The 24646-nt window shown below is 50.8% G+C and overlaps 1 protein-coding gene across 4 annotated transcripts in view; it reads left to right on the forward strand.

The window, feature by feature from the left end:
- LOC123752293 (uncharacterized) overlaps window positions 1-24646 on the forward strand; it is a 148071-nt gene that overhangs the window by 100033 nt on the left and 23392 nt on the right. For 3 of the 4 annotated variants that reach the window (XM_069324605.1, XM_069324604.1, XM_069324607.1), the window contains one exon: window positions 11125-11271. The exons of the other annotated variant lie outside the window; for it this stretch is intronic. In XM_069324605.1, coding sequence (XP_069180706.1) covers window positions 11125-11271 — 147 coding nt within the window. The remainder of the gene's footprint in view (window positions 1-11124; window positions 11272-24646) is intronic. 4 annotated transcript variants of the gene reach the window in all.

Here is a 24646-nt window from a genome sequence, read left to right on the forward strand (position 1 = left end):
GAAGCCTGGTGATCTTTTTGCGGTGATCGCTTTGTGTGCAGGTCGGATTCTCATAAGGGGCATCGGCCATTTTGCATTTTTTCTCGTGGCCTGCGGTACCGTTGGGTGGCTCCTCCTCCTTAGGGGGAGGGGGGGGTTAGGGGCTGGCAGGGCAGGCCTCTTCTCCTGCGCTTTGTCAGGTCGTCTTGGAGTGAGTGAGCTTGGGCGTGGTCGAAATGACGACATCTCTCAGGTGGGTTTCCTGCCGTTTCTGGTTCCGAAATGGGACTGTGTGGACCTACGGTTCATTCTGGACTTGTCATGTCTGAACCCCTGGGTTTCCTGCCCCTCCTTTTGGATGACCACTCGGCCCCAGGTCCGGCTGCTGGTGGAGCCGGGTGCTTCGATGATGTCCCTGGACCTCAAGGACGCATATTGGCATGTCCCAATTCATCCTGGGTTCAGGGACTGGCTTGGTTTTGTGGGGCGTCGGAGTTACTGCTTTCGTTGTCTCCCATTCGGGTTGAACCTGGGGTCTCACATGTTCATACGCTTTACTCGGGTCGTGGTGACCTATATGCGTATGTTAGGTGTTCAGGTGTTGGCCTACCTTGACGACTGGCTGGTTTGGGCTCCCAGTTGGTCCGTGTGTCAGCTCGCCAGGGGTTTAGTGCTTTTCCAGCTAGCCGGGTTCGGGTTCCTGGTGAACTGGCAGAAGTCCCATCTGGTTACCTCCCAGGTTCAGACCTGGCTGGGTCTTGTATGGGATTCTCAGACCACTTCCTTGTCTCTCTCTGGACATCTTCAAGAGAAAACTGGACGGTTTTCTAAGAGAAGTTCCGGATCAGCCAGGCTGTGGTGGGTATGTGGCCCTGCGGGCCGCTCCAAGCAACAGCCTGATGGACCAGACTCACAAGTCGAGCCTGGCCTCGGGCTGGGCTTGGGGAGTAGAAGAACTCCCAGAACCCCATCAACCAGGTATCAACCAGGTATCCCTCTGGAGTCTCTCCTTCGGCTGCAGTCCCGTGTGTGTTTGTTTCTGGGGAGTTCCCTGGTCACTCGGAGGTTGCTTGAGGGTTTGTGTGGGAGTCTGAACTTTGCGATGATGGTCTACTCACCGGTCGGGTTTGGCTTCGTCGGCTGTTCTGGTTCCTTTGGGGACGTCCCTTTCGCTTCTCATGGGATCGCTGGGTTCAACCCCCGAGGGGGCCTTAAGTCAGCTGCTGCGTTGTCAGCTTCCTCTTTGGGTTTTTCCGGGTTCATTGCCTTGGTGCCTATCCAAGCCATCGCTCGATGTGTTCATGGAAGCGTCATCTCTCGGCTGGGGCTTTGTGACCAGTGCTCACCAGGCCAGCCAGGGGCAGTGGGGTCTGTCCTTCCGTCGGGCCCACAGCACGGTGCGGGTGTTCGCTGCGGTGTGGTTCGCGCTTCAGAGGTTTCGGGTCGCCCGCGGATCAATGATCCAGCTCCATTCTGACTGCTCCCTGGTGGTTCATTGCCTGAATTGAGGGGGTTTGATGCAGTTTTTTTTTGTTATTATTATTATTATTATTATTATTATTATTATTATTATTATTATTATTATTATTATTATTTTCTACCACAGACGTGGCCACACATTTACAATGCTAACCAGCATATATACATTTTCTTCTGTCCTCCATGGACAGGGTTAGAGATGTGTTAAACATATAGTTCAAGGGTTTATTGAACACTCAACCACAGAAGGTGATTCGGTGCTTTTAAAATGCTAAGCTAACCTACATACGTAAATACATAGATACACAGATTTACGTATGCCCTACATAAAGTGTTTGATGTGTCTTTTACATAGTGTCATTAATGTACATTCACAAAGGTGAAATGTAATTCTGATCAGCTTCCATATATACTTTATACCCATACATATACATACACACACACACATATACATACATATATACACACACACACATGCATTCACATACATTTGTCTCATTTACTCTGACAGGGTGAGATAGCTGATAAAGAAACTAGTGTGCAATTAAGCACTTAATCACTGAAGGTGATGAAGGTGCTTTTACAAGCTCAGGTTATATAGTTACATCATATATATATACATTGTATGATAGATATATTACATGGTCAATCTTGGATACAAGTCCAATATATCATCAAGTGTTCCAGTACTCATATAGTAATTACAGAGTTCAGCATACCTTAGCCCAGGAGGGCGAAAGTCAGTCAGTATGGGACATTCTACAATATAATGTTCAAGAGAGTGCATGTTTTCTCTTTCACAAAGTTGACACATTGTGTACTTGACATTTGGGTTTTGAGAAAGCTGCCAGATACGTCTATATCCCAGGCGTATTCTGGCCACTATAACATCACATTGCCGGGTTCTTGCTCTATTAGTCCCATATGTGAATGTCTCCTCACGATATCTATCATAATATTTAATGCTACAACTTTCAGGTCTTTGAGATGCAGTCCATGGCTCTTTGGGGCTGGTCGCTTCGGGTGACTCGTCTGCTGAGTTCTCGGAGTTTGGCTCTCCTGGGGGTTCACTTCTGGGGAAGGGGGTGTCCAATGTCCTGGTGAACGGCCTATCCCGGTTCGTTCCCCTGTCCACGGAATGGACAGTCGATGCTGACTCATTCAGTTGGCTCTGCTAGATGTTCAGGTGCCCATTCAGGTGGACCTCATCGCATCGGTGTAGTCGTGGCATCTTCCGGTATATGTGGCGCCCTTCCCCAACCATGAGGCCGTCGGGATTGACACCTTCCACCAGGACTGGTCGAGGTGGTGGTTCCTATACCTCTTTGTCCCGGTTCAGCTGTTGCTCCAGGTTCTGGCTTGCTTAGAGACTTAACAGGGGCGAGTAATCCTCTTGGCCCTGTGGTGGCCGGCCTAGCCGTAGTTTCAGGCGCTGCTTGCCCGGTGTCCAAACCCGGAGGTTTTCCGTGGCTCCACCTCTTTCAGTAGATCAGCCTGGTCCATTACGAGACTGGTTCACTCTTCTCCTCAAGTCTTCGCATTTGGTATTTTTGACTCTGGTTTATCACCATCTGTATGGTGATCAAGTGGCTTCTTTGATGGTTTCCCACTTGCGGGCTTCATCTCGGCAGCAGTATGAAGTTTCCTGGCGATCCTTCCGGTTCTTTTTGACTCTTCGTCTCTGTGCTTTCCTTTCATTTTGGGTGGTGTTGTTCTTTCTCTCTTGGTTGTTCCAGGACCGTCCTCTTATGCCTAATACTGTCGCCTCGTATCGTGCGTCGTTGGCGGACGCACGATACAGTTCCGCAAGCTGTCTCGCACGTTGTTTCACCTCCGGCCTGCTCATGTGCAGCCTGAGCGGTCCTGGTCTTTGGACAGAGTGCTCTCCTATCTCTCTTCTCCTCGGTTTTTTGTGGGCCCCTTCAGTTCAGGATTGTTTTTCTAAGGCTCTTTTTCCTGTTGGCATTGGCCTCTGAGGGTCAGGTTGGAGAGCTTCATGCTCTCCTACGGCGCAGGGGTTTCTGCTCTTTTGGTCGTGGTGATAGGTTTGTTCGTTTGCAGCTGTCTCCTTCTTTTCTGGTGAACAATGAAACTGCAGGTTTCTGGAGGAGTCCTTGGGTTGTTGATGCTTGGTTGGTCAGGCCGGGGGTGCATCATGTTTTGTGTCCGGTTGCAGCCATTATTTGCATGCCATGGCTTTTGTGTCCAGGGACGTGCTTTGGGTTGATTCAGTTTCCCTTCTTCCCTGTTCGCGGGGACGGGTCTCTCAGTTCGTCCGCATTGTTAAGTCTAGCCAACCTGTGGTCTATCCCTGTGCCCATGTCGTTCGTAAGTTTGCTGCTCTTGTTGCCGTCTCTGGGAACAAGTCCTGGGCTGACATTCGGGTACGGGGTTTTTGGTGGTTGAACAAGGTCCTGGCTGCATGCTACCTCATTAACATTCCTGGGCCTTGTCGGGCCTGTGTCACTTTGGGTCGGCGGCTGCAGTCTGTCTCAACTTTGAGTTGAGATGTGAGCACCGACCGCCTCCTAGGTAAGTCCATTTTCTTTTTCGTCTTTGGTGAAGTAGCTCCAGGGAGCCGTAGGGGCTACCCCCAGAAAACCAGTGTTGAATGTAATGAAAAGCTATTTTCTGAGCGAGTCCCAGAGGCTCCCCGCCAACCCTCTCTCCCTCTGGTCGGAGGTTTTTGCGTATGTTGATATCTAGCCTTAGAACTGGGGTGTGGATCACCGGCGCTGAGGGTCTGGGGCTTCCGCTTTCCCCTCCTGAGGAGGGGGAACTGCGCAGACATGCGGCACGGCTCGTGTGACGTCATGCTCATTTGCTCGTTATCATTTGGGAAGTTCTGTCCACTTGTTTGTTTTATTTCGTTGTTTTAACCAGAATAGGAGTTTGTTTTGGGGCGCTTACCTTTCTGGGTGCCTGTCCCAGACGATGGCAGATATAGAATTCTCCAAAATCACATGTGTATTTCTATAGGCCATTACTCCTTGTGCCTCTCTGAGGGGGGCCAGGTTTTGGCTCGTGGTCTTCAGTAGGCCTAGAACTCCACCCACATTGACTGATGCCAAAGTTAGGGATATTCATATCAGCCTGGATAGCTCTAGAGAGCCTCCAGGACTCCCCCAGAAAATGGCATTTCATTACATTCAAAGCTGTCTTTTTTCACACACACACAAACACACACACACACACACACACACACACACACACACACACACACGAGGGAGGGAAGGAGATGTACCGTCATTACTGGATCTAGTATTCACCAGGAAAGAAGAAGAGATATTTGACATCCAGTGCCTTCCTCCCTTGGGATAGAGTGATCACGTCCTGTTAGACATTGATTATGGTTTAAGATATCATCTAGAAGAAAATGGGGACATTGAAACAGTTGATAAACTCGATTTAAGGAGAGGACCTATGGGGAACTTCAAATTTTTTTTAATGAGTGTAATTGGACAAAATTGTTGCTAGGCAGGGAAGTAAATGAAATGTATGCCAACTTTTTAAAAATATACGAGGAAGGCACACAAACATTCATAATAAAACAGAGATGCAGGGCCAGAAAACAGGATTGGTTCGACAGAAATTGTGAGAGGGCAAGAGACCAAAAGACACACAAATGGAATCAATGCAGGAAGAGGCCAAACCCCCAAACATACCAGCGATACAAAGATGCGAGAAACAACTATACAGCAGTAAGGAGAGAGGCAGAAAGAAATTTTGAAAAAGGGATAGCGGATAAATGTAAAACAGAACCGGGCCTATTCTACAAATTCATAAACAACAAATTGCAGGTAAAGGATAATATCCAGAGGTTGAAAATGGGAAACAGGTTCACGGAAAATGAAAAGGAAATGTGTGAAACATTAAATGAAAAGTTCCAAAGGGTGTTTGTACAAAATGAAATCTTCAGAGAACCAGACACAATAAGAATTCCAGAGAACAACATGGAGCGGATAGAGGTGTCTAGATATGAAGTGGAAAATATGCTCAAGGAGCTCAGCAAGAACAAAGCAGCTGGCCCAGATGGCGTTTCACCATGAGTTCTGAGAGAATGTGCATCTGAGCTCAGCATTCCACTTCACCTGATCTTTCAGGCATCCCTGTGTACAGGAATCGTAGCAGACGTGTGGAAACAGGCTAACATAGTTCCAATCTACAAAAGTGGCAGCAGGGAAGACCCCCTCAATTATAGACCTGTATCATTGACAAGTGTAATAGTGAAAGTATTGGAAAAACTAATCAAAACTAAATGGGTAGAACACCTGGAGAGAAATGATATAATATCAGACAGACAGTATGGTTTTCGATCTGGAAGATCCTGTGTATTGAATTTACTCAGTTTCTATGATCGAGCCACAGAGATATTACAGGAAAGAGATGGTTGGGTTGACTGCATCTATCTGGACCTAAAAAAGGCTTTCGACAGAGTTCCACATAAGAGGTTGTTCTGGAAACTGGAAAATATTGGAGGGGTGACAGGTAAGCTTCTAACATGGATGAAAAATTTTCTGACTGATAGAAAAATGAGGGCAGTAATCAGAGGCAATGTATCGGAATGGAGAAATGTCACAAGTGGAGTACCACAGGGTTCAATTCTTGCACCAGTGATGTTTATTGTGTACATAAATGATCTACCAGTTGGTATACAGAATTATATGAACATGTTTGCTGATGATGCTAAGATAATAGGAAGGATAAGAAATTTAGATGATTGTCATGCCCTTCAAGAAGACCTGGACAAAATAAGTATATGGAGCACCACTTGGCAAATGGAATTTAATGTTAATAAATGTCATGTTATGTAATGTGGAATAGGAGAACATAGACCCACACAACCTATATATTATGTGAGAAATCTTTAAAGAATTCTGATAAAGAAAGAGATCTAGGGGTGGTTCTAGATAGAAAACTATCACTTGAGGACCACATAAAGAATATTGTGCAAGGAGCCTATGTTATGCTTTCTAACTTCAGAATTGCATTTAAATACATGGATGGCGATATACTAAAGAAATTGTTCATGACTTTTGTTAGGCCAAAGCTAGAATATGCTGCGGTTGTGTGGTGCCCATATCTCAAAAAGCAAATTAACAAATTGGAAAAGGTGCAAAGACATGCTACTAAGTGGCTTCCAGAACTGAAGGGCAAGAGCTACAAGGAGAGGTTAGAGGCATTAAATATGCCAAAACTAGAAGACAGAAGAAAAAGAGGTGATATGATCACTGCGTACAAAATGGTAACAGGAATTGATAAAATCGATAGGGAAGACTTCCTGAGACCTGGAACTTCAAGAAGAGGTCATAGATTTAAACTAGCTAAACACAGATGCCGAAGAAATATAAGAAAATTCACCTTCGCAAATAGAGTGGTAGACGGTTGGAACAAGTTAAGTGAGAAGGTGGTGGAGGCCAAGACCGTCAGTAGTTTCAAAGCGTTATATGACAAAGAGTGCTGGGAAGACGGGACACCACGAGCGTAGCTCTCATCCTGTAACTACACTTAGGTAATTACACACACACACACACACACACACCTTTCTGTATGTGCAGAGAGGTGAGTGTGGATGCAGAAGTAGGAAACAGGATTGGTTCAGCAGAAATTGCGAGAGGGCCAGAGGCCAAAAGACACAAAAATGGAATCAATGCAGGAAGAGGCCAAACCCCCAAACATACCAGCGATACAAAGATGCGAGAAACAACTACACGACAGTGAGGAGAGAGGCAGAAAGAAATTTTGAAAAAGGGATTGCAGACAAATGTAAAACAGAACCAGGTCTATTCTATAAATTAATAAACAACAAATTGCAGGTAAAGGATAATATTCAGAGGTTGGAAATGGGAAATAAATTCATGGAAAATGAAAAGGAAATGTGTGAAACATTAAACAAAAAGTTCCAAAGTGTGTTCGTACAAAATGAAATCTTCAGGGAACCAGATACAATAAGAATTCCAGAGAACAACATAGAGCACATAGAGGTATCTAGAGACAAAGTGGAAAAAATGCTCAAGGAGCTAAATAAGAACAAAGCAGTTGGTCCAGATGGAGTTTCACCATGAGTTCTGAGAGAATGTGCACCTGAGCTCAGCATTTCACTTCAACTGATTTTTCAGGCATCCCTGTTTACAGGAGTTGTAGCTGATGTGTGGAAAAAGGCTAACATAGTTCCAATCTACAAAAGTGGAAGCAGGGAAAAACCCCCTTAATTATAGACCGGTAACATTGACAAGTGTAATATTCAAAATATTGGAAAAAATAATTAAAACTAAATGGGTAGAACACCTGGAGAGAAATGATATATTATCAGACAGACAGTATGGTTTTCGATCTGGATGATCCTGTGCATCAAATTTACTCAGTTTCTATGGTCGAGCAACATAGATATTACAGGAAAGAGATGGTTGGGTTGACTGCATCTATCTGGACCTAAAAAAGGCTTTCGACAGAGTTCCACATAAGAGGTTGTTCTGGAAACTGGAAAATATTAGAGGGGTGACAGGTAAGCTTCTAACATGGATGAAAAATTTCCTGATAGAAAAATGAGGGCAGTGATCAGAGGCAATGTATCGGACTGGAGAAATGTCACAAGTGGAGTACCACAGGGTTCAGTTCTTGCACCAGTGATGTTTATTGTCTACATAAATGATCTACCAGTTGGTATGCAGAATTATATGAACATGTTTGCTGATGATGCTAAGATAATAGGAAGGATAAGAAACTTAGATGATTGTCATGCCCTTCAAGATGACCTGGACAAAATAAGTATATGGAGCACCACTTGGCAAATGGAATTTAATGTTAATAAATGCTATGTTATGGAATGTGGAATAGGAGAACATTTGAGCCAGTTGGCCGAGCGGACAGCACGCGGGACTTGTGGTCCTGGGTTAGATCCCAGGCGCCGGCGAGAAACAATGGGCAGAGTTTCTTTCACCCTATGCCCCTGTTACCTAGCAGTAAAATAGGTACCTTGGTGTTAGTCAGCTGTCATGGGCTGCTTCCTGCGGGTGGAGGCCTCGTCGAGGACCAGGCTGCGGGGACACTAAAAGCCCCGAAATTATCTTAAGATAACCTCTCACAACCTATATATTATGTGAGAAATCATTAAAGAATTCTGATAAAGAAAGAGATCTAGGGGTGGTTCTAGATAGAAAACTATCACCTGAGGACCACATAAAGAATATTTTGCGAGGAGCCTATGCCACGTTTTCTAACTTCAGAATTGCTTTTAAATACATGGATGGCGATATACTCAAGAAATTGTTCACGACTTTTGTTAGGCCAAAGCTAGAATATGCAGCGGTTGTGTGGTGACCATATCTTAAGAAATACATCAACAAACTGGAAAAGGTGCAAAGACATGCTACTAAGTGGCTCCCAGAACTGAAGGGCAAGAGCTACGAGGAGAGGTTAGAGGCATTAAATATGCCAAAACTAAAAGACAAGAAAAAGAGGTGATACGATCACTACATACAAAATAGTTACAGGAATTGATAAAATCGATAGGGAAGATTTACTGAGACCTGGAACTTTAAGAACAAGAGGTCATAGATTTAAACTAGCTAAACACAGATGCCGAAGAAATATAAGAAAATTCACTTTCGCAAACAGAGTGGTAGACGGTTGGAACAAGTTAAGTGAGAAGGTGGTGGAGGCCAAGACCGTCAGTAGTTTCAAAACGTTATATGACAAAGAGTGCTGGGAAGACGGGACACCACGAGCGTACTTTCATTCTGTAACTACTCTTAGGTAATTACACACTTAGGTAATTACACATATGCCAGGCTGGCCAACATAAGAACAGCATTCAGAAACTTGTGTAAAGAATCATTCAGAACTTTGTATACCACATATGTCAGGCCAATCCTGGAGTATGCAGCCCCAGCATGGAGTCCATATCTAGTCAAGGATAAGACCAAACTGGAAAAGGTTCAAAGGTTTGCCACCAGACTAGTGCCCGAGCTGAGAGGTATGAGCTACGAGGAGAGGCTACAGGAATTAAACCTCACTTCGCTGGAAGACAGAAGAGTTAGGGGGGACATGATCACCACATTCAAGATTCTCAAGGGAATTGATAGGGTAGATAAAGACAGGCTATTTAACAAAAGGGGCACACACACTAGGGGACACAGGTGGAAACTGAGTGCCCAAATGAGTCAGAGATATTAGAAAGAACTTTTTTAGTGTCAGAGTAGTTGGCAAATGGAATGCATTAGGAAGTGATGTGGTGGAGGCTGACTCCATACACAGTTTCAAGTGTAGATATGATAGAACCCAATCGGCTCAGGAACTTGTACACCTGTTGATTGACAGTTGAGAGGCAGGACCAAAGAGCCAAAGCTCAACCCCCACAAGCACAATTAGGGGAGTACACACACACACACCCTCAGGTCAGTGTTTACTACAACTAAATAAAGACTTTGGGTCCAGAATATAGACAATGGTTCATCAGTTAGAACTAATGACTTGACTCATAACTAATATTATAACCCAAGTCTCAAGGCAGCATGTTATACTTGAGTCCTTCACATGTTGACCCATTTGTGTATGTCAGCATGTCTATTATCTCTTAACTCAGAGCCAGATGCTTCATTATAGTCCAGTTACTTTACTCAGAGCCTGATGCTTCATTATAGTCCAGTTACTTTACTCAGAGCCAGATGCTTCATTATTGTCCAGTTACTTTACTCAGAGCCTGATTCTTCATTATAGTCCAGTTACTTTACTCAGAGCCTGATGCTTCATTATAGTCCAGTTACTTTACTCAGAGCCAGATGCTTCATTATAGTCCAGCCTCCACCATTAATGTTTGTGTTGGTAATGACAGGTGCAGGAGACCATCAGGGAGGCCCTGGAGATGACGACCACAGAGACAGGTGCCACAGCTGACCCCGTACACCTGGGAGACTCAGCCTCCACCATTAATGTTTGTGTTGGTAATGACAGGTGCAGGAGACCATCTGGGAGGCCCTGGAGATGACGACCACAGAGACAGGTGCCACAGCTGACCCCGTACACCTGGGAGACTCAGCCTCCACCATTAATGTTTGTGTTGGTAATGACAGGTGCAGGAGACCATCTGGGAGGCCCTGGAGATGACGACCACAGAGACAGGTGCCACAGCTGACCCCGTACACCTGGGAGACTCAGCCTCCACCATTAATGTTTGTGTTGGTAATGACAGGTGCAGGAGACCATCAGGGAGGCCCTGGAGATGACGACCACAGAGACAGGTGCCACAGCTGACCCCGTACACCTGGGAGACTCAGACTCCACCATTAATGTTTGTGTTGGTAATGACAGGTGCAGGAGACCATCAGGGAGGCCCTGGAGATGACGACCACAGAGACAGGTGCCACAGCTGACCCCGTACACCTGGGAGACTCAGCCTCCATCATTAATGTTTGTGTTGGTAATGACAGGTGCAGGAGACCATCAGGGAGGCCCTGGAGATGACCACCACAGAGACAGGTGCCACAGCTGACCCCGTACACCTGGGAGACTCAGCCTCCATCATTAATGTTTGTGTTGGTAATGACAGGTGCAGGAGACCATCAGGGAGGCCCTGGAGATGACGACCACAGAGACAGGTGCCACAGCTGACCCCGTACACCTGGGAGACTCGGCCTCCACCATTAATGTTTGTGTTGGTAATGACAGGTGCAGGAGACCATCAGGGAGGCCCTGGAGATGACGACCACAGAGACAGGTGCCACAGCTGACCACGTACACCTGGGAGACTCGGACTCCAGCATCATGAATAAAGTTAAGGAAATCACTGGAGAAATCCCCCAGAAGGAAATAACAGTAAGTTTTTTATTTTCCTCTCATTGGTCATATCACAATATATTAAGTTCCATTTTGAAGACAGGAAGACTGTTCTTAGGTTTATTGAGGTTCCCCTAAGTCAACTACTGAATTTCCTCAACATGCAATCCGCAATCCAGCCTAACTCCTGGATAAATATTTACTGGTAGGTGAACAGAGGCATCAGATGAAAGGAAACATGTCAACTATTTCAGCTACAGGACCAGCACCAACCCCCTGCCAGTAGAGGGGGGGCTGGAGCTACAGGTCCAGCACCAACCCCCTGCCAGTAGAGGGAGGGCTGGAGCTACAGGTCCAGCACCAACCCCCTGCCAGTAGAGGGGGGCTGGAGCTACAGGTCCAGCACCAACCCCCTGCCAGTAGAGGGGGGCTGGAGCTACAGGTCCAGCACCAACCCCCTGCCAGTAGAGGGGGGCTGGAGCTACAGGTCCAGCACCAACCCCCTGCCAGTAGAGGGGGGCTGGAGCTACAGGTCCAGCACCAACCCCCTGCCAGTAGAGGGGGGCTGGAGCTACAGGTCCAGCACCAACCCCCTGCCAGTTGAGGGGGGCTGGAGCTACAGGTCCAGCACCAACCCCCTGCCAGTAGAGGGGGGCTGGAGCTACAGGTCCAGCACCAACCCCCAGCCAGTAGAGGGGGCTGGAGCTACAGGTGCAGCACCAACCCCCTGCCAGTAGAGGGGGGCTGGAGCTACAGGTGCAGCACCAACCCCCCTGCCAGTAGAGGGGGGCTGGAGCTACAGGTCCAGCACCAACCCCCCTGCCAGTAGATGGGGGCTGGAGCTACAGGACCAGCACCAACCCCCTGCCAGTAGAGGGGGGCTGGAGCTACAAGTGCAGCACCAACCCCCTGCCAGTAGAGGGGGGCTGGAGCTACAGGTCCAGCACCAACCCCCTGCCAGTAGAGGGGGGGGGGCTGGAGCTACAGGTGCAGCACCAACCCCCTGCCAATAGAGGGGGGCTGAAGCTACAGGTCCAGCACCAACCCCCTGCCAGTTGAGGGGGGCTGGAGCTACAGGTCCAGCACCAACCCCCTGCCAGTAGAGGGGGGCTGGAGCTACAGGTCTAGCACCAACCCCCCTGCCAGTAGAGGGGGGGGGGGGGCTGGAGCTACAAGTGCAGCACCAACCCTCTGCCAGTAGAGGGGGGTTCGAGCTACAGGTGCAGCACCAACCCCTTGCCAGTAGAGGGGGGCTGGAGCTACAGGTGCAGCACCAACCCCCTGCCAGTAGAGGGGGGCTGGAGCTACAGGTCCAGCACCAACCCCCTGCCAGTAGAGGGGGGCTGGAGCTACAGGTCCAGCACGAACCCCCTGCCAGTAGAGGGGGGGCTGGAGCTACAGGTGCAGCACCAACCCTCTGCCAGTAGAGGGGGCTGGAGCTACAGGTCCAGCACGAACCCCCTGCCAGTAGAGGGGGGCTGGAGCTACAGGTCCAGCACCAACCCTCTGCCAGTAGAGGGGGCTGGAGCTACAGGTGCAGCACCAACCCTCTGCCAGTAGAGGGGGGCTGGAGCTACAGGTCCAGCACCAACCCCCTGCCAGTAGAGGGGGGCTGGAGCTACAGGTCCAGCACCAACCCCCTGCCAGTAGATGGGGGCTGGAGCTACAGGTCCAGCACCAACCCCCTGCCAGTAGAGGGGGGCTGGAGCTACAGGTGCAGCACCAACCCCCTGCGAGTAGAGGGGGGGCTGGAGCTATAGGTCCAGCACCAACCCCCTTGCCAGTAGAGGGGGGCTGGAGCTACAGGTCCAGCACCAACCCCATGCCAGTAGAGGGGGGCTGGAGCTACAGGTCCAGCACCAACCCCATGCTAGTAGAGGGGGGCTGGAGCTACAGGTGCAGCACCAACCCCCTGCCAGTAGAGGGGGGCTGGAGCTACAGGTCCAGCACCAACCCCCCTGCCAGTAGAGGGGGGCTGGAGCTACAGGTCCAGCACCAACCCCATGCCAGTAGAGGGGGGCTGGAGCTACAGGTGCAGCACCAACCCTCTGCCAGTAGAGGGGGCTGGAGCTACAGGACCAGCACCAACCCCCTGCCAGTAGAGGGGGGCTGGAGCTACAGGTGCAGCACCAACCCCCTGCCAATAGAGGGGGGGCTGAAGCTACAGGTCTAGCACCAACCCCCCTGCCAGTAGAGGGGGGCTGGAGCTACAGGTCCAGCACCACCCCCCCTGCCAGTAGATGGGGGGGGCTGGAGCTACAAGTGCAGCACCAACCCCCTGCCAGTAGAGGGGGGCTGGAGCTACAGGTCCAGCACCACCCCCCCTGCCAGTAGATGGGGGGGGGCTGGAGCTACAAGTACAGCACCAACCCCCTACCAGTAGAGGGAGGCTGGAGCTACAGGTCCAGCACCAACCCCCTGCCAGTAGAGGGAGGCTGGAGCTACAAGTGCAGCACCAACCCCCTGCCAGTAGAGGGGGGCTGGAGCTACAAGTGCAGCACCAACCCCCTGCCAGTAGAGGGGGGCTGGAGCTACAGGTCCAGCACCAACCCCCCTGCCAGTAGAGGGGGGCTGGAGCTACAGGACCAGCACCAACCCCCTGCCAGTAGAGGGGGGCTGGAGCTACAGGTGCAGCACCAACCCCCTGCCAATAGAGGGGGGCTGAAGCTACAGGTCTAGCACCAACCCCCCTGCCAGTAGAGGGGGGCTGGAGCTACAGGACCAGCACCAACCCCCTGCCAGTAGAGGGGGGCTGGAGCTACAGGACTAGCACCAACCCCCTGCCAGTAGAGGGAGGCTGGAGCTACAAGTGCAGCACCAACCCCCTGCCAGTAGAGGGGGGCTGGAGCTACAAGTGCAGCACCAACCCCCTGCCAGTAGAGGGGGGCTGGAGCTACAGGTCCAGCACCAACCCCCCTGCCAGTAGAGGGGGGCTGGAGCTACAGGACCAGCACCAACCCCCTGCCAGTAGAGGGGGGCTGGAGCTACAGGTGCAGCACCAACCCCCTGCCAATAGAGGGGGGCTGAAGCTACAGGTCTAGCACCAACCCCCCTGCCAGTAGAGGGGGGCTGGAGCTACAGGTCCAGCACCACCCCCCCTGCCAGTAGATGGGGGGGGGGCTGGAGCTACAAGTGCAGCACCAACCCCCTGCCAGTAGAGGGGGGCTGGAGCTACAAGTGCAGCACCAACCCCCTGCCAGTAGAGGGGGGCTGGAGCTACAGGTCCAGCACCACCCCCCCTGCCAGTAGATGGGGGGGGGCTGGAGCTACAAGTGCAGCACCAACCCCCTGCCAGTAGAGGGAGGCTGGAGCTACAGGTCCAGCACCAACCCCCTGCCAGTAGAGGGGGCTGGAGCTACAGGACCAGCACCAACCCCCTGCCAGTAGAGGGGGGCTGGAGCTACAGGACCAGCACGAACCCCCTGCCAGTAGAGGGAGGCTGGAGCTACAAGTGCAGCACCAACCCCCTGCCAGTAGAGGGGGGCTGGAGCTACAAGTGCAGCACCAACCCCCTGCCAGTAGAGGGGGGCTGGAGCTACAGGTCCAGCACCAACCCCCTGCCAGTAGAGGGGGGCTGGAGCTACAGGTCCAGCACCAACCCCCTGCCAGTAGAGGGGGGCTGGAGCTACAGGTCCAGCACCAACCCCCTGCCAGTAGAGGGGGGCTGGAGCTACAAGTGCAGCACCAACCCCCTGCCAGTAGAGGGGGGCTGGAGCTACAGGTGCAGCACGAACCCCCTGTCAGTAGAGGGGGGCTGGAGCTACAGGTCCAGCACCAACCCCCTGCCAGTAGAGGGGGGCTGGAGCTACAGGTCCAGCACCAACCCCCTGCCAGTAGAGGGGGCTGGAGCTACAGGTCCAGCACCAACCCCCTGCCAGTAGAGGGGGGCTGGAGCTACAGGACCAGCACCAACCCCCTGCCAGTAGAGGGGGGCTGGAGCTACAGGACCAGCACCAACCCCCTGCCAGTAGAGGGAGGCTGGAGCTACAAGTGCAGCACCAACCCCCTGCCAGTAGAGGGGGGCTGGAGCTACAAGTGCAGCACCAACCCCCTGCCAGTAGAGGGGGGCTGGAGCTACAGGTCCAGCACCAACCCCCCTGCCAGTAGAGGGGGGCTGGAGCTACAGGACCAGCAGCAACCCCCTGCCAGTAGAGGGGGGCTGGAGCTACAGGACCAGCACCAACCCCCTGCCAGTAGAGGGAGGCTGGAGCTACAAGTGCAGCACCAACCCCCTGCCAGTAGAGGGGGGCTGGAGCTACAAGTGCAGCACCAACCCCCTGCCAGTAGAGGGGGGCTGGAGCTACAGGTCCAGCACCAACCCCCCTGCCAGTAGAGGGGGGCTGGAGCTACAGGTCCAGCACCAACCCCATGCCAGTAGAGGGGGGCTGGAGCTACAGGTGCAGCACCAACCCTCTGCCAGTAGAGGGGGCTGGAGCTACAGGACCAGCACCAACCCCCTGCCAGTAGAGGGGGGCTGGAGCTACAGGTGCAGCACCAACCCCCTGCCAATAGAGGGGGGCTGAAGCTACAGGTCTAGCACCAACCCCCCTGCCAGTAGAGGGGGGCTGGAGCTACAGGTCCAGCACCACCCCCCCTGCCAGTAGATGGGGGGGGCTGGAGCTACAAGTGCAGCACCAACCCCCTGCCAGTAGAGGGGGGCTGGAGCTACAAGTGCAGCACCAACCCCTGCCAGTAGAGGGGGGCTGGAGCTACAGGTCCAGCACCACCCCCCCTGCCAGTAGATGGGGGGGGCTGGAGCTACAAGTGCAGCACCAACCCCCCTGTCAGAGGGTTGGTTGTGGTAGGTGTGTTGTGGTGGTTGTGTGTGTGATGGTTGTGTGTGTGATGGTTGTGTGTGTGTGTGGTGTGTGTGTGTGATGGTTGTGTGTGTGTGTGGTGTGTGTGTTGTGGTGGTTGTGTGTGTGTGTGGTGTGTGTGTGTGTGTGTGTGTACTCACCTAATTGTGCTTGCGGGGGTTGAGCTCTGGCTCTTTGGTCCCGCCTCTCAACCGTCAATCAACTGGTGTACAGATTCCTGAGCCAACTGGGCTCTTATCATATCTACATTTGAAACTGTGTATGGAGTCAGCCTCCACCACATCACTTCCTAGTGCATTCCATTTACTAACTACTCTGACACTGAAAAAGTTCTTTCTAACGTCTCTGTGGCTCATTTGGGTACTCAGCTTCCACCTGTGTCCCCTTGTTCGCGTCCCACCAGTGTTGAATAGTTCATCCATGTTTACCCGGTCGATGCCCCTGAGGATTTTGTAGGTTGTGATCATGTCCCCCCTTACTCTTCTGTCTTCCAGTGTCGTAAGGTGCATTTCCCGCAGCCTTTCCTCATAACTCATGCCTCTTAGTTCTGGGACTAGTCTAGTAGCATACCTTTGGACTTTTTCCAGCTTCGTCTTGTGCTTGACAAGGTACGGGCTCCATGCTGGGGCCGCATACTCCAGGAGTGGTCTTACATATGTGGTGTACAAGATTCTGAATGATTCCTTACACAGGTTCCTGAAGGCTGTTCTGATGTTAGCCAGCCTCGCATATGCCGCAGACGTTATTCTTTTTATGTGGGCTTTAGGAGACAGGTTTGGTGTGATATCAACTCCTAGATCTTTCTCTCTGTCTGTTTCATTAAGTACTTCATCTCCTATTCTGTATCCTGTGCCTGGCCTCCTGTTTCCACTGCCTAGTTTCATTACTTTGCATTTTCTCGGGTTGAACTTCAACAGCCATTTGTTGGACCATTCACTCAGTCTATCCAGTTCATCTTGTAGCCTCCTACTATCATCCTCTGTTTCAATCCTCATCATAATTTTTGCATCATCGGCAAACATTGAGAGGAACGAATCTATACCCTCTGGGAGATCATTTACATATGCCAGAAACAGTATAGGTCCAAGGACTGATCCCTGCGGGACTCCACTTGTGACGTCTCGCCAATCTGAGACCTCACCCCTCACACAGACTCGTTGTCTCCTGTTGCTTAGGTACTCCTCTATCCACCGGAGTACCTTCCCTTTCACTCCAGCCTGCATCTCCAACTTTCGCACTAGCCTCTTGTGTGGCACTGTATCAAAGGCTTTCTGACAATCCAAAAATATGCAGTCTGCCCACCCTTATCTTTCTTGCCTTATTTTTGTTGCCTGGTCGTAGAATTCAAGTAACCCTGTGAGGCAGGACCTGCCATCCCTGAACCCATGTTGATGCTGTGTTACAAAGTTCCTTCGCTCCAGATGCTCCACTAGTTTTTTTCGCACAATCTTCTCCATCAGCTTGCATGGTATGCAGGTTAGGGACACTGGCCTGTAGTTCAGTGCCTCCTGTCTATCCCCTTTCTTGTATATCGGGACTACGTTAGCTGCTTTCCAAATATCTGGCAGTTCCCCTGTTGCCAGTGATTTGTTATACACCATGGAGAGTGGTAGGCACAGTTCTCTTGCTCCTTCCTTTAGAACCCAAGGGGAGGTTCCATCTGGGCCTATAGCCTTTGTCACATCCAACTCTAGTAAACACTTCCTTACTTCCCCGCTGGTAATCTCAAACTCTTCCAGTGGTTCCTGGTTAGCTATTCCCTCACTTACCTCTGGAATTTCTAATTGCTCTAAGGTGAAGACCAACTGGAATTTCTTATTCAATTCCTCACACACTTCCTTGTCATTTGTAGTGAATCCTTCCGCCCCTATCCTTAATTTCATAACCTGTTCCTTTACTGTTGTTTTTCTCCTAATGTGGCTATGCAACAATTTAGGCTGAGTCTTTGCCTTGCTTGCGATGTCATTTTCGTATTGTCTTTCTGCCTCTCTTCTCATCCTGACATATTCATTCCTGGCATTCTGGTATCTTTCTCTGCTCTCCAGAGTCCTGTTATTCCTATAGTTTCTCCATGCCCTTTTACTTTGCTGCTTAGCTAGCCTACATCTCTGATTAAACCATGGGTTTCTCATTTTCATTTCTCTGTTTTCCTTTTGGACTGGGACAAACTTGTTTGCTGCGTCCTTGCACTTCTGCGTGATGTAATCCATCATATCTTGGGCCATCATTCCCCTGAGCTCTGTTTCCCATGCTATATCTGTTAGGAATTTTCTTATCCCCTCATAGTTTCCCTTTCGGTATGCTAACCTTTTGGTTTCGGTATCCCTCCTCGAGTTCAATAACCCTTCTTCAATCAATTACTCAAACACCAGTACACTGTGGTCGCTCATTCCTACTGGGTCCTCAAAACCGATTTCTCTTGTGTCGGAGTCGTTCAGAGTGAAGACTAGGTCGAGTCTCGCTGGTTCGTCATTGCCTCTCATCCTTGTGGGTTCTCCGACATGCTGGGTTAAAAAGTTGCTTGTCACCACCTCCAATAGGTTATCTCTCCACGTATCCTCGCCTCCATGCGTTTCCTTGTTCTCCCAGTCAATCTTTCTGTGATTGAAGTCGCCCATGATGAGCAGATGGGATCCGTTTCTACAGGCAGCAGAGGCTGCCCTCTCTATTATAGTGTTAACTGCCATGTTGTTGTTTTCATACTCTTCACGGGGTCTCCTGTCATTTGGTGGAGGGTTGTATATTACTGCTGCTACTATTCTTGGTCCTCCCATTGTTATGGTGCCTGCTATGTAGTCTCTGAACCCCTCACAGCCCGGGATGGCCATCTTAAAACTCCATTCCTTTCTCATGAGTAGGGCCACTCCGCCTCCTCCCCTACCTTCCCTCTCTTTCCTTATTACTGTGTACTCCTGGGGAAACACGGCATTCGTTATGATTCCAGAGAGTGAGTTGTTTCAGTGAGTCCGATTACATCTGGGTTAACTTCTTGTGCTCTTTCCCTTAGTTCACTTGTCTTGCTTGTGATCCCATCTATGTTCGAGTACATCACCCTGAAACTGACTCTCTTCTGCTTCTTCTCTGGGGGGGGGACCTTTGGGATCTGGGGTGAGTGGGAGCTGGGGGGACCTGGCACGGGGAGATTGGTGGAGGAGGGAGGGCTTGGGGGGTGGGGGAGAGGGGGAGGGTACAGGGGGTGGGTAAGAGGGGGAGGGTAGGGGGAAGAGGGAGTGGGTTGGGGGGGAGAGGGGGAGGGTTGGTGGGGGTGAGAGAGGGAGGGTTGGGGAAGCATGGGGGGAGGAGAGGCTGTGGGGGATAGGGGAGATGGGGGGGGGGTTGGGGGGGGAGAAAAGAGTGGAGGGCTTGGGGGTGTGTGGTGGTTGTGTATGTGTGTGGTGGTTGTGTGTGTGATGGTTGTGTGTGTGTGTGATGGTTGTGTGTTTGGTGGTTGTGTGTGTGGTGGTTGTGTGTGTGGTGGATGTGAGTGTGTGTGTGATGGTTGTGTGTGTGTGGTGATTGTGGTTATGTGTGGTGGTTGTGTGTGTGGTGGTTGTGAGGGTGATGGTTGTGTGTGGTGGTTGTGTGTGTGGTGGTTGTGAGTGTGGTGAATGTGATTGTGGTGGTTGTGTGTGTGTGTGTGGTGGTTGTGTGTGTGATGGTTGTGTGTGTGGTGGTTGTGTGTGTGATGGTTGTGTGTGTGGTGGTTGTGTGTGATGGTTGTGAGTGTGGTGGTTGTGAGTGTGGTGGTTGTGTGTGTGTGGTGGTTATGTGTGTGGTGGTTGTGTGTGTGATGGTTGTGTGTGTGGTGGTTGTGAGTGTGGTGGTTGTGTATGTGATGGTGGTGTGTGTGGTGGTTGTGAGTGTGGTGGTTGTGAGTGTGGTGGTTGTGAGTGTGGTGGTTGTGAGTGTGGTGGTTGTGTGTGTGTGGTGGTTGTGTCTGTGTGTGGTGCTTGTGGGTGTGTATGTGGTGGTTGTGTGTGTGTGGTGGTTGTGTGTGTGTGGTGGTTGTGTGTGTGTGTGGTGGTTGTGTGTGTGGTGGGTGTGTGTGGTGGTTGTGTATGTTGTGGCTGTGTGTGTGGTGGTTGTGTGTGTGGTGGTTGTGTGTGTGTGTGGTGGTTGTGTGTGAGTGTGGTGGTTGTGAGTGTGTGTGGTGGTTGTGAGTGTGTGTGGTGGTTGTGAGTGTGTGTGGTGGTTGTGTGTGTGTGGTGGTTGTGTCTGTGTGTGGTGCTTGTGGGTGTGTATGTGGTGGTTGTGTGTGAGTGTGGTGGTTGTGTGTGTGTGGTGGTTGTGTGTGTGTGTGGTGGTTGTGTGTGTGGTGGGTGTGTGTGGTGGTTGTGTATGTTGTGGTTGTGTGTGTGGTGGTTGTGAGTGTGGTGGTTGTGTGTGTGGTGGTTGTGTGTGTGTGTGGTGGTTGTGTGTGTGGTGGTTGTGTGTGTGTGGTGGTTGTGTGTGTGTGGTGGTTGTGTGTGTGGTGGTTGTGTGTGTGTGGTGGTTGTGTGTGTGGTGGTTGTGTGTGTGGTGGTTGTGTGTGTGGTGGTTGTGTGTGTGTGATGGTTGTGTGTATGGTGGTTGTGTGTGTGTGGTGGTTGTGTGTGTGTGTGGTGGTTGTGTGTGTGTGATGGTTGTGTGTATGGTGGTTGTGTGTGTGGTGGTTGTGTGTATGGTGGTTGTGAGTGTGGTGGTTGTGGGTGTGATGGTTGTGTGTGTGTGATGGTTGTGTGTGTGATGGTTGTGTGTGTGGTGGTTGTGTGTGTGGTGGTTGTGTGTGGTGGTTGTGTGTGTGGTGGTTGTGTGTGTGGTGGTTGTGAGTGTGGTGGTTGTGTGTGTGTGGTGGTTGTGTGTGTGGTGGTTGTGTGTGTGGTGGTTGTGTGTATGGTGGTTGTGTGTGTGGTGGTTGTGTGTGTGGTGGTTGTGTGTGTGGTGGTTGTGTGTGTGTGGTGGTTGTGTGTGTGTGGTGGTTGTGTGTGTGTGGTGGTTGTGTGTGTGTGGTGGTTGTGTGTGTGGTGGTTGTGTGTGTGGTGGTTGTGTGTGTGATGGTTGTGTGTGTGATGGTTGTGTGTGTGGTGGTTGTGAGTGTGGTGGTTGTGTGTGGTGGTTGTGTGTGTGGTGGTTGTGAGTGTGGTTGTTGTGTGTGGTGGTTGTGTGTGGTGGTTGTGTGTGTGGTGGTTGTATGTGTGGTGGTTGTGAGTGTGGTGGTTGTGTGTGTGGTGGTTGTGAATGTGGGGGTTGTGTGTGGTGGTTGTGGTTGTGTGTGGTGGTTGTGGTTGTGTGTGGTGGTTGTGGTTGTGTGTGGTGGTTGTGGTTGTGTGTGGTGGTTGGGAGTGATGGTTGTGTGTGGTGGTTGTGAGTGTGGTGGTTGCTTTTGTGGTGGTTGTGTGTGTGTGTGTGTGTGATGGTTGTGTGTGTGATGGTTGTGTGTGTGATGGTTGTGTGTGTGTGGTGGTTGTGGTTGTGTGTGGTGGTTGTGTGTGTGGTGGTTGTGAGTGATGGTTGTGTGTGGTGGTTGTGAGTGTGGTGGTTGCTTTTGTGGTGGTTGTGTGTGTGTGTGTGTGTGATGGTTGTGTGTGTGATGGTTGTGTGTGTGGTGGTTGTGTGTGTGATGGTTGTGTGTGTGGTGGTTGTGTGTGTGGTGGTTGTGAGTGAGATGGTTGTGTGTGAGATGGTTGTGTGTGGTGGTTGAGTGTGTGTGGTGGGTGTGGTGGTTGTGGGTGTGGTGGTTGTGTGTTGGTTGTGTGTGTGTTGGTTGTGTGTGTGTGGTGGTTGTGAGTGTGGTGGTTGTGAGTGGTGGTTGTGAGTGTGGTGATTGTGTGTGTGGTGGTTGTGAGTGTGGTGGTTTTGTGTGTGGTGGTTGTGAGTGTGGTGGTTGTGTGTGTGGTGGTGGTGTGTGTGGTGGTGGTGTGTGTGGTGGTTGTGAGTGTGGTGGTTGTGTGTGGTGGTTGTATGTGGTGGTTGTATGTGTGGTGATTGTGAGTGTGGTGGTTGTGTGTGTGGTGGTTGTGTGAGATGGTTGTGTGTGGTGGTTGTGTGTGGTGGTTGTGAGTGTGGTGATTGTGATTGTGGTGGTTGTGTGTGTGTGTGTGTGGTGGTTGTGTGTGTGATGGTTGTGAGTGTGGTGGTTGTGTGTGGTGGTTGTGAGTGTGGTGGTTGTGTGTGTGGTGGTTGTGTGTGATGGTTGTGTGTGTGGTGGTTGTGAGTGTGGTTGTTGTGATTGGTGGTTGTGTGTGTGGTGGTTGTGAGTGTGGTTGTTGTGTGTGGTGGTTGTGAGTGTGGTGGTTGTTAGTGTGTGTGTGTGTGTGTGGTGGTTGTGTGTGTGTGTGGTGGTTGTGTGTGTGATGGTTGTGAGTGTGGTGGTTGTGAGTGTGGTGGTTGTGTGTGTGGTGGTTATGTGTGTGGTGGTTGTGTGTGTGATGGTTGTGTGTGTGGTGGTTGTGTGTGTGGTGGTTGTGAGTGTGGTGGTTGTGTATGTGATGGTGGTGTGTGTGGTGGTTGTGTGTGTGTGGTGGTTGTGAGTGTGGTGGTTGTGAGTGTGTGGTGGTTGTGTCTGTGTGTGGTGCTTGTGGGTGTGTATGTGGTGGTTGTGTGTGGTGGTTGTGTGAGTGTGGTGGTTGTGTATGTGTGGTGGTTGTGTGTGTGTGGTGGTTGTGTGTGTGTGGTGGTTGTGTGTGTGTGTGGTGGTTGTGTGTGTGGTGGGTGTGTGTGGTGGTTGTGTATGTTGTGGTTGTGTGTGTGGTGGTTGTATGTGTGATGGTTGTGTGTGTGTGGTGGTTGTGTGTGTGTGGTGGTTGTGTGTGTGTGATGGTTGTGTGTATGGTGGTTGTATGTGGTGGTTGTATGTGGTGGTTGTATGTGTGCTGATTGTGAGTGTGGTGGTTGTGTGTGTGGTGGTTGTGAGTGAGATGGTTGTGTGAGATGGTTGTGTGTGGTGGTTGTGGGTGTGTTGGTTGTGTGTGAGTGGTGGTTGTGAGTGTGGTGGTTGTGAGTGAGATGGTTGTGTGAGATGGTTGTGTGTGGTGGTTGTGGGTGTGGTGGTTGTGTGTTGGTTGTGAGTGTGGTGGTTGTGAGTGTGGTGGTTGTGTGTGTGGTGGTTGTGAGTGTGGTGGTTTTGTGTGGTGGTTGTGAGTGTGGTGGTTGTGTGTGTGTGGTGGTTGTGTGTGTGTGGTGGTTGTGTGTGTGTGGTGGTTGTGTGTGTGGTGGTTGTGAGTGTGGTGATTGTGTGTGTGGTGGTTGTGAGTGTGGTGGTTTTGTGTGGTGGTTGTGAGTGTGGTGGTTGTGAGTGTGGTGGTTGTGTGTGTGGTGGTTGTGAGTGTGGTGGTTGTGTGTGGTGGTTGTATGTGGTGGTTGTATGTGTGGTGATTGTGAGTGTGGTGGTTGTGTGTGTGGTGGTTGTGAGTGTGTTGGTTGTGAGTGGTGGTTGTGTGTGTGTGGTGGTTGTGAGTGTGTTGGTTGTGAGTGGTGGTTGTGTGTGTGTGGTGGTTGTGTGTGTGGTGGTTGTGTGTGTGTGGTGGTTGTGTGTGTGTGGTGGTTGTGTGTGTGGTGGTTGTGTGTGTGTGGTGGTTGTGTGTGTGGTGGTTGTGTGTGTGTGGTGGTGGTGAGTGTGGTGGTTGTGAGTGTGATGGTTGTGTGTGTTTGGTGGTTGTGAGTGTGATGGTAGTGTGTGTAGTAGTTGTGAGTGTGGTGGTTGTGTGTCGTGGTTGTGAGTGTGGTGGTTGTGTGTGTGGTGGTTGTGAGTGTGGTGGTTGTGAGTGTGGTGGTTGTGTGTATGTGGTGGTTGGTGTGTGTGGTGGTTGTGAGTGTGGTGGTTGTGTTTGTGGTGGTTGTGTGTGTGGTGGTTGTGTGTGTGGTGGTTGTGTGTGTGGTGGTTGTGAGTGTGGTGGTTGTGTTTGTGGTGGTTGTGAGTGTGGTGGTTGTATGTGTGGTGGTTGTGAGTGTGGTGGTTGTGTTTGTGGTGATTGTGTGTGTGGTGGTTGTGAGAGAGTGGTGGTTGTGTGTGGTGATTGTGTGTGTGGTGGTTGTGTGTGTGTGGTGGTTGTGTGTGTGTGGTGGTTGTGTGTGTGTGGTGGTTGTGTGTGTGTGGTGGTTGTGTGTGATGGTTGTGTGTGTGGTGGTTGTGTGTGTGGTGGTTGTGTGTGTGTGGTGGTTGTGTGTGTGGTGGTTATGTGTGTGATGGTTGTGTGTGTAGTGGTTGTGTGTGTAGTGGTTGCGTGTGTGGTGGTTGCGTGTGGTGGTTGTGTGGGTGATGGTTGTGTGTGTGGTGGTTGTGAGTGTGATGGTTGTGAGTGTGGTGGTTGTGAGTGTGGTGGTTGTGTGTGGTGGTTGTGTGTGTGGTGGTTGTGTGTGTGTTGGTTGTGTGTGTGTGTGTGGTGGTTGTGTGTGTTGTGGTTGTGTGTGTGATGGTTGTGTGTGTGGTGGTTATGAGTGTGGTGGTTGTGTGTGGTGGTTGTGTGTGTGTGGTGGTTGTGTGTGTGTATTGGTTATGTGTGTGGTGGTTGTGTGTGTGGTGGTTGTGTGTGTGGTGGTTGTGTGTGTGTGTGGTGGTTGTGTGTGTGGTGGTTGTGTGTGTGTGTGGTGGTTGTGTGTGTGTGTGTGGTGGTTGTGTG

The sequence above is a fragment of the Procambarus clarkii genome, chromosome 14 (assembly GCF_040958095.1).
Source record: "Procambarus clarkii isolate CNS0578487 chromosome 14, FALCON_Pclarkii_2.0, whole genome shotgun sequence".
Classification (NCBI taxonomy): domain Eukaryota; kingdom Metazoa; phylum Arthropoda; class Malacostraca; order Decapoda; family Cambaridae; genus Procambarus; species Procambarus clarkii.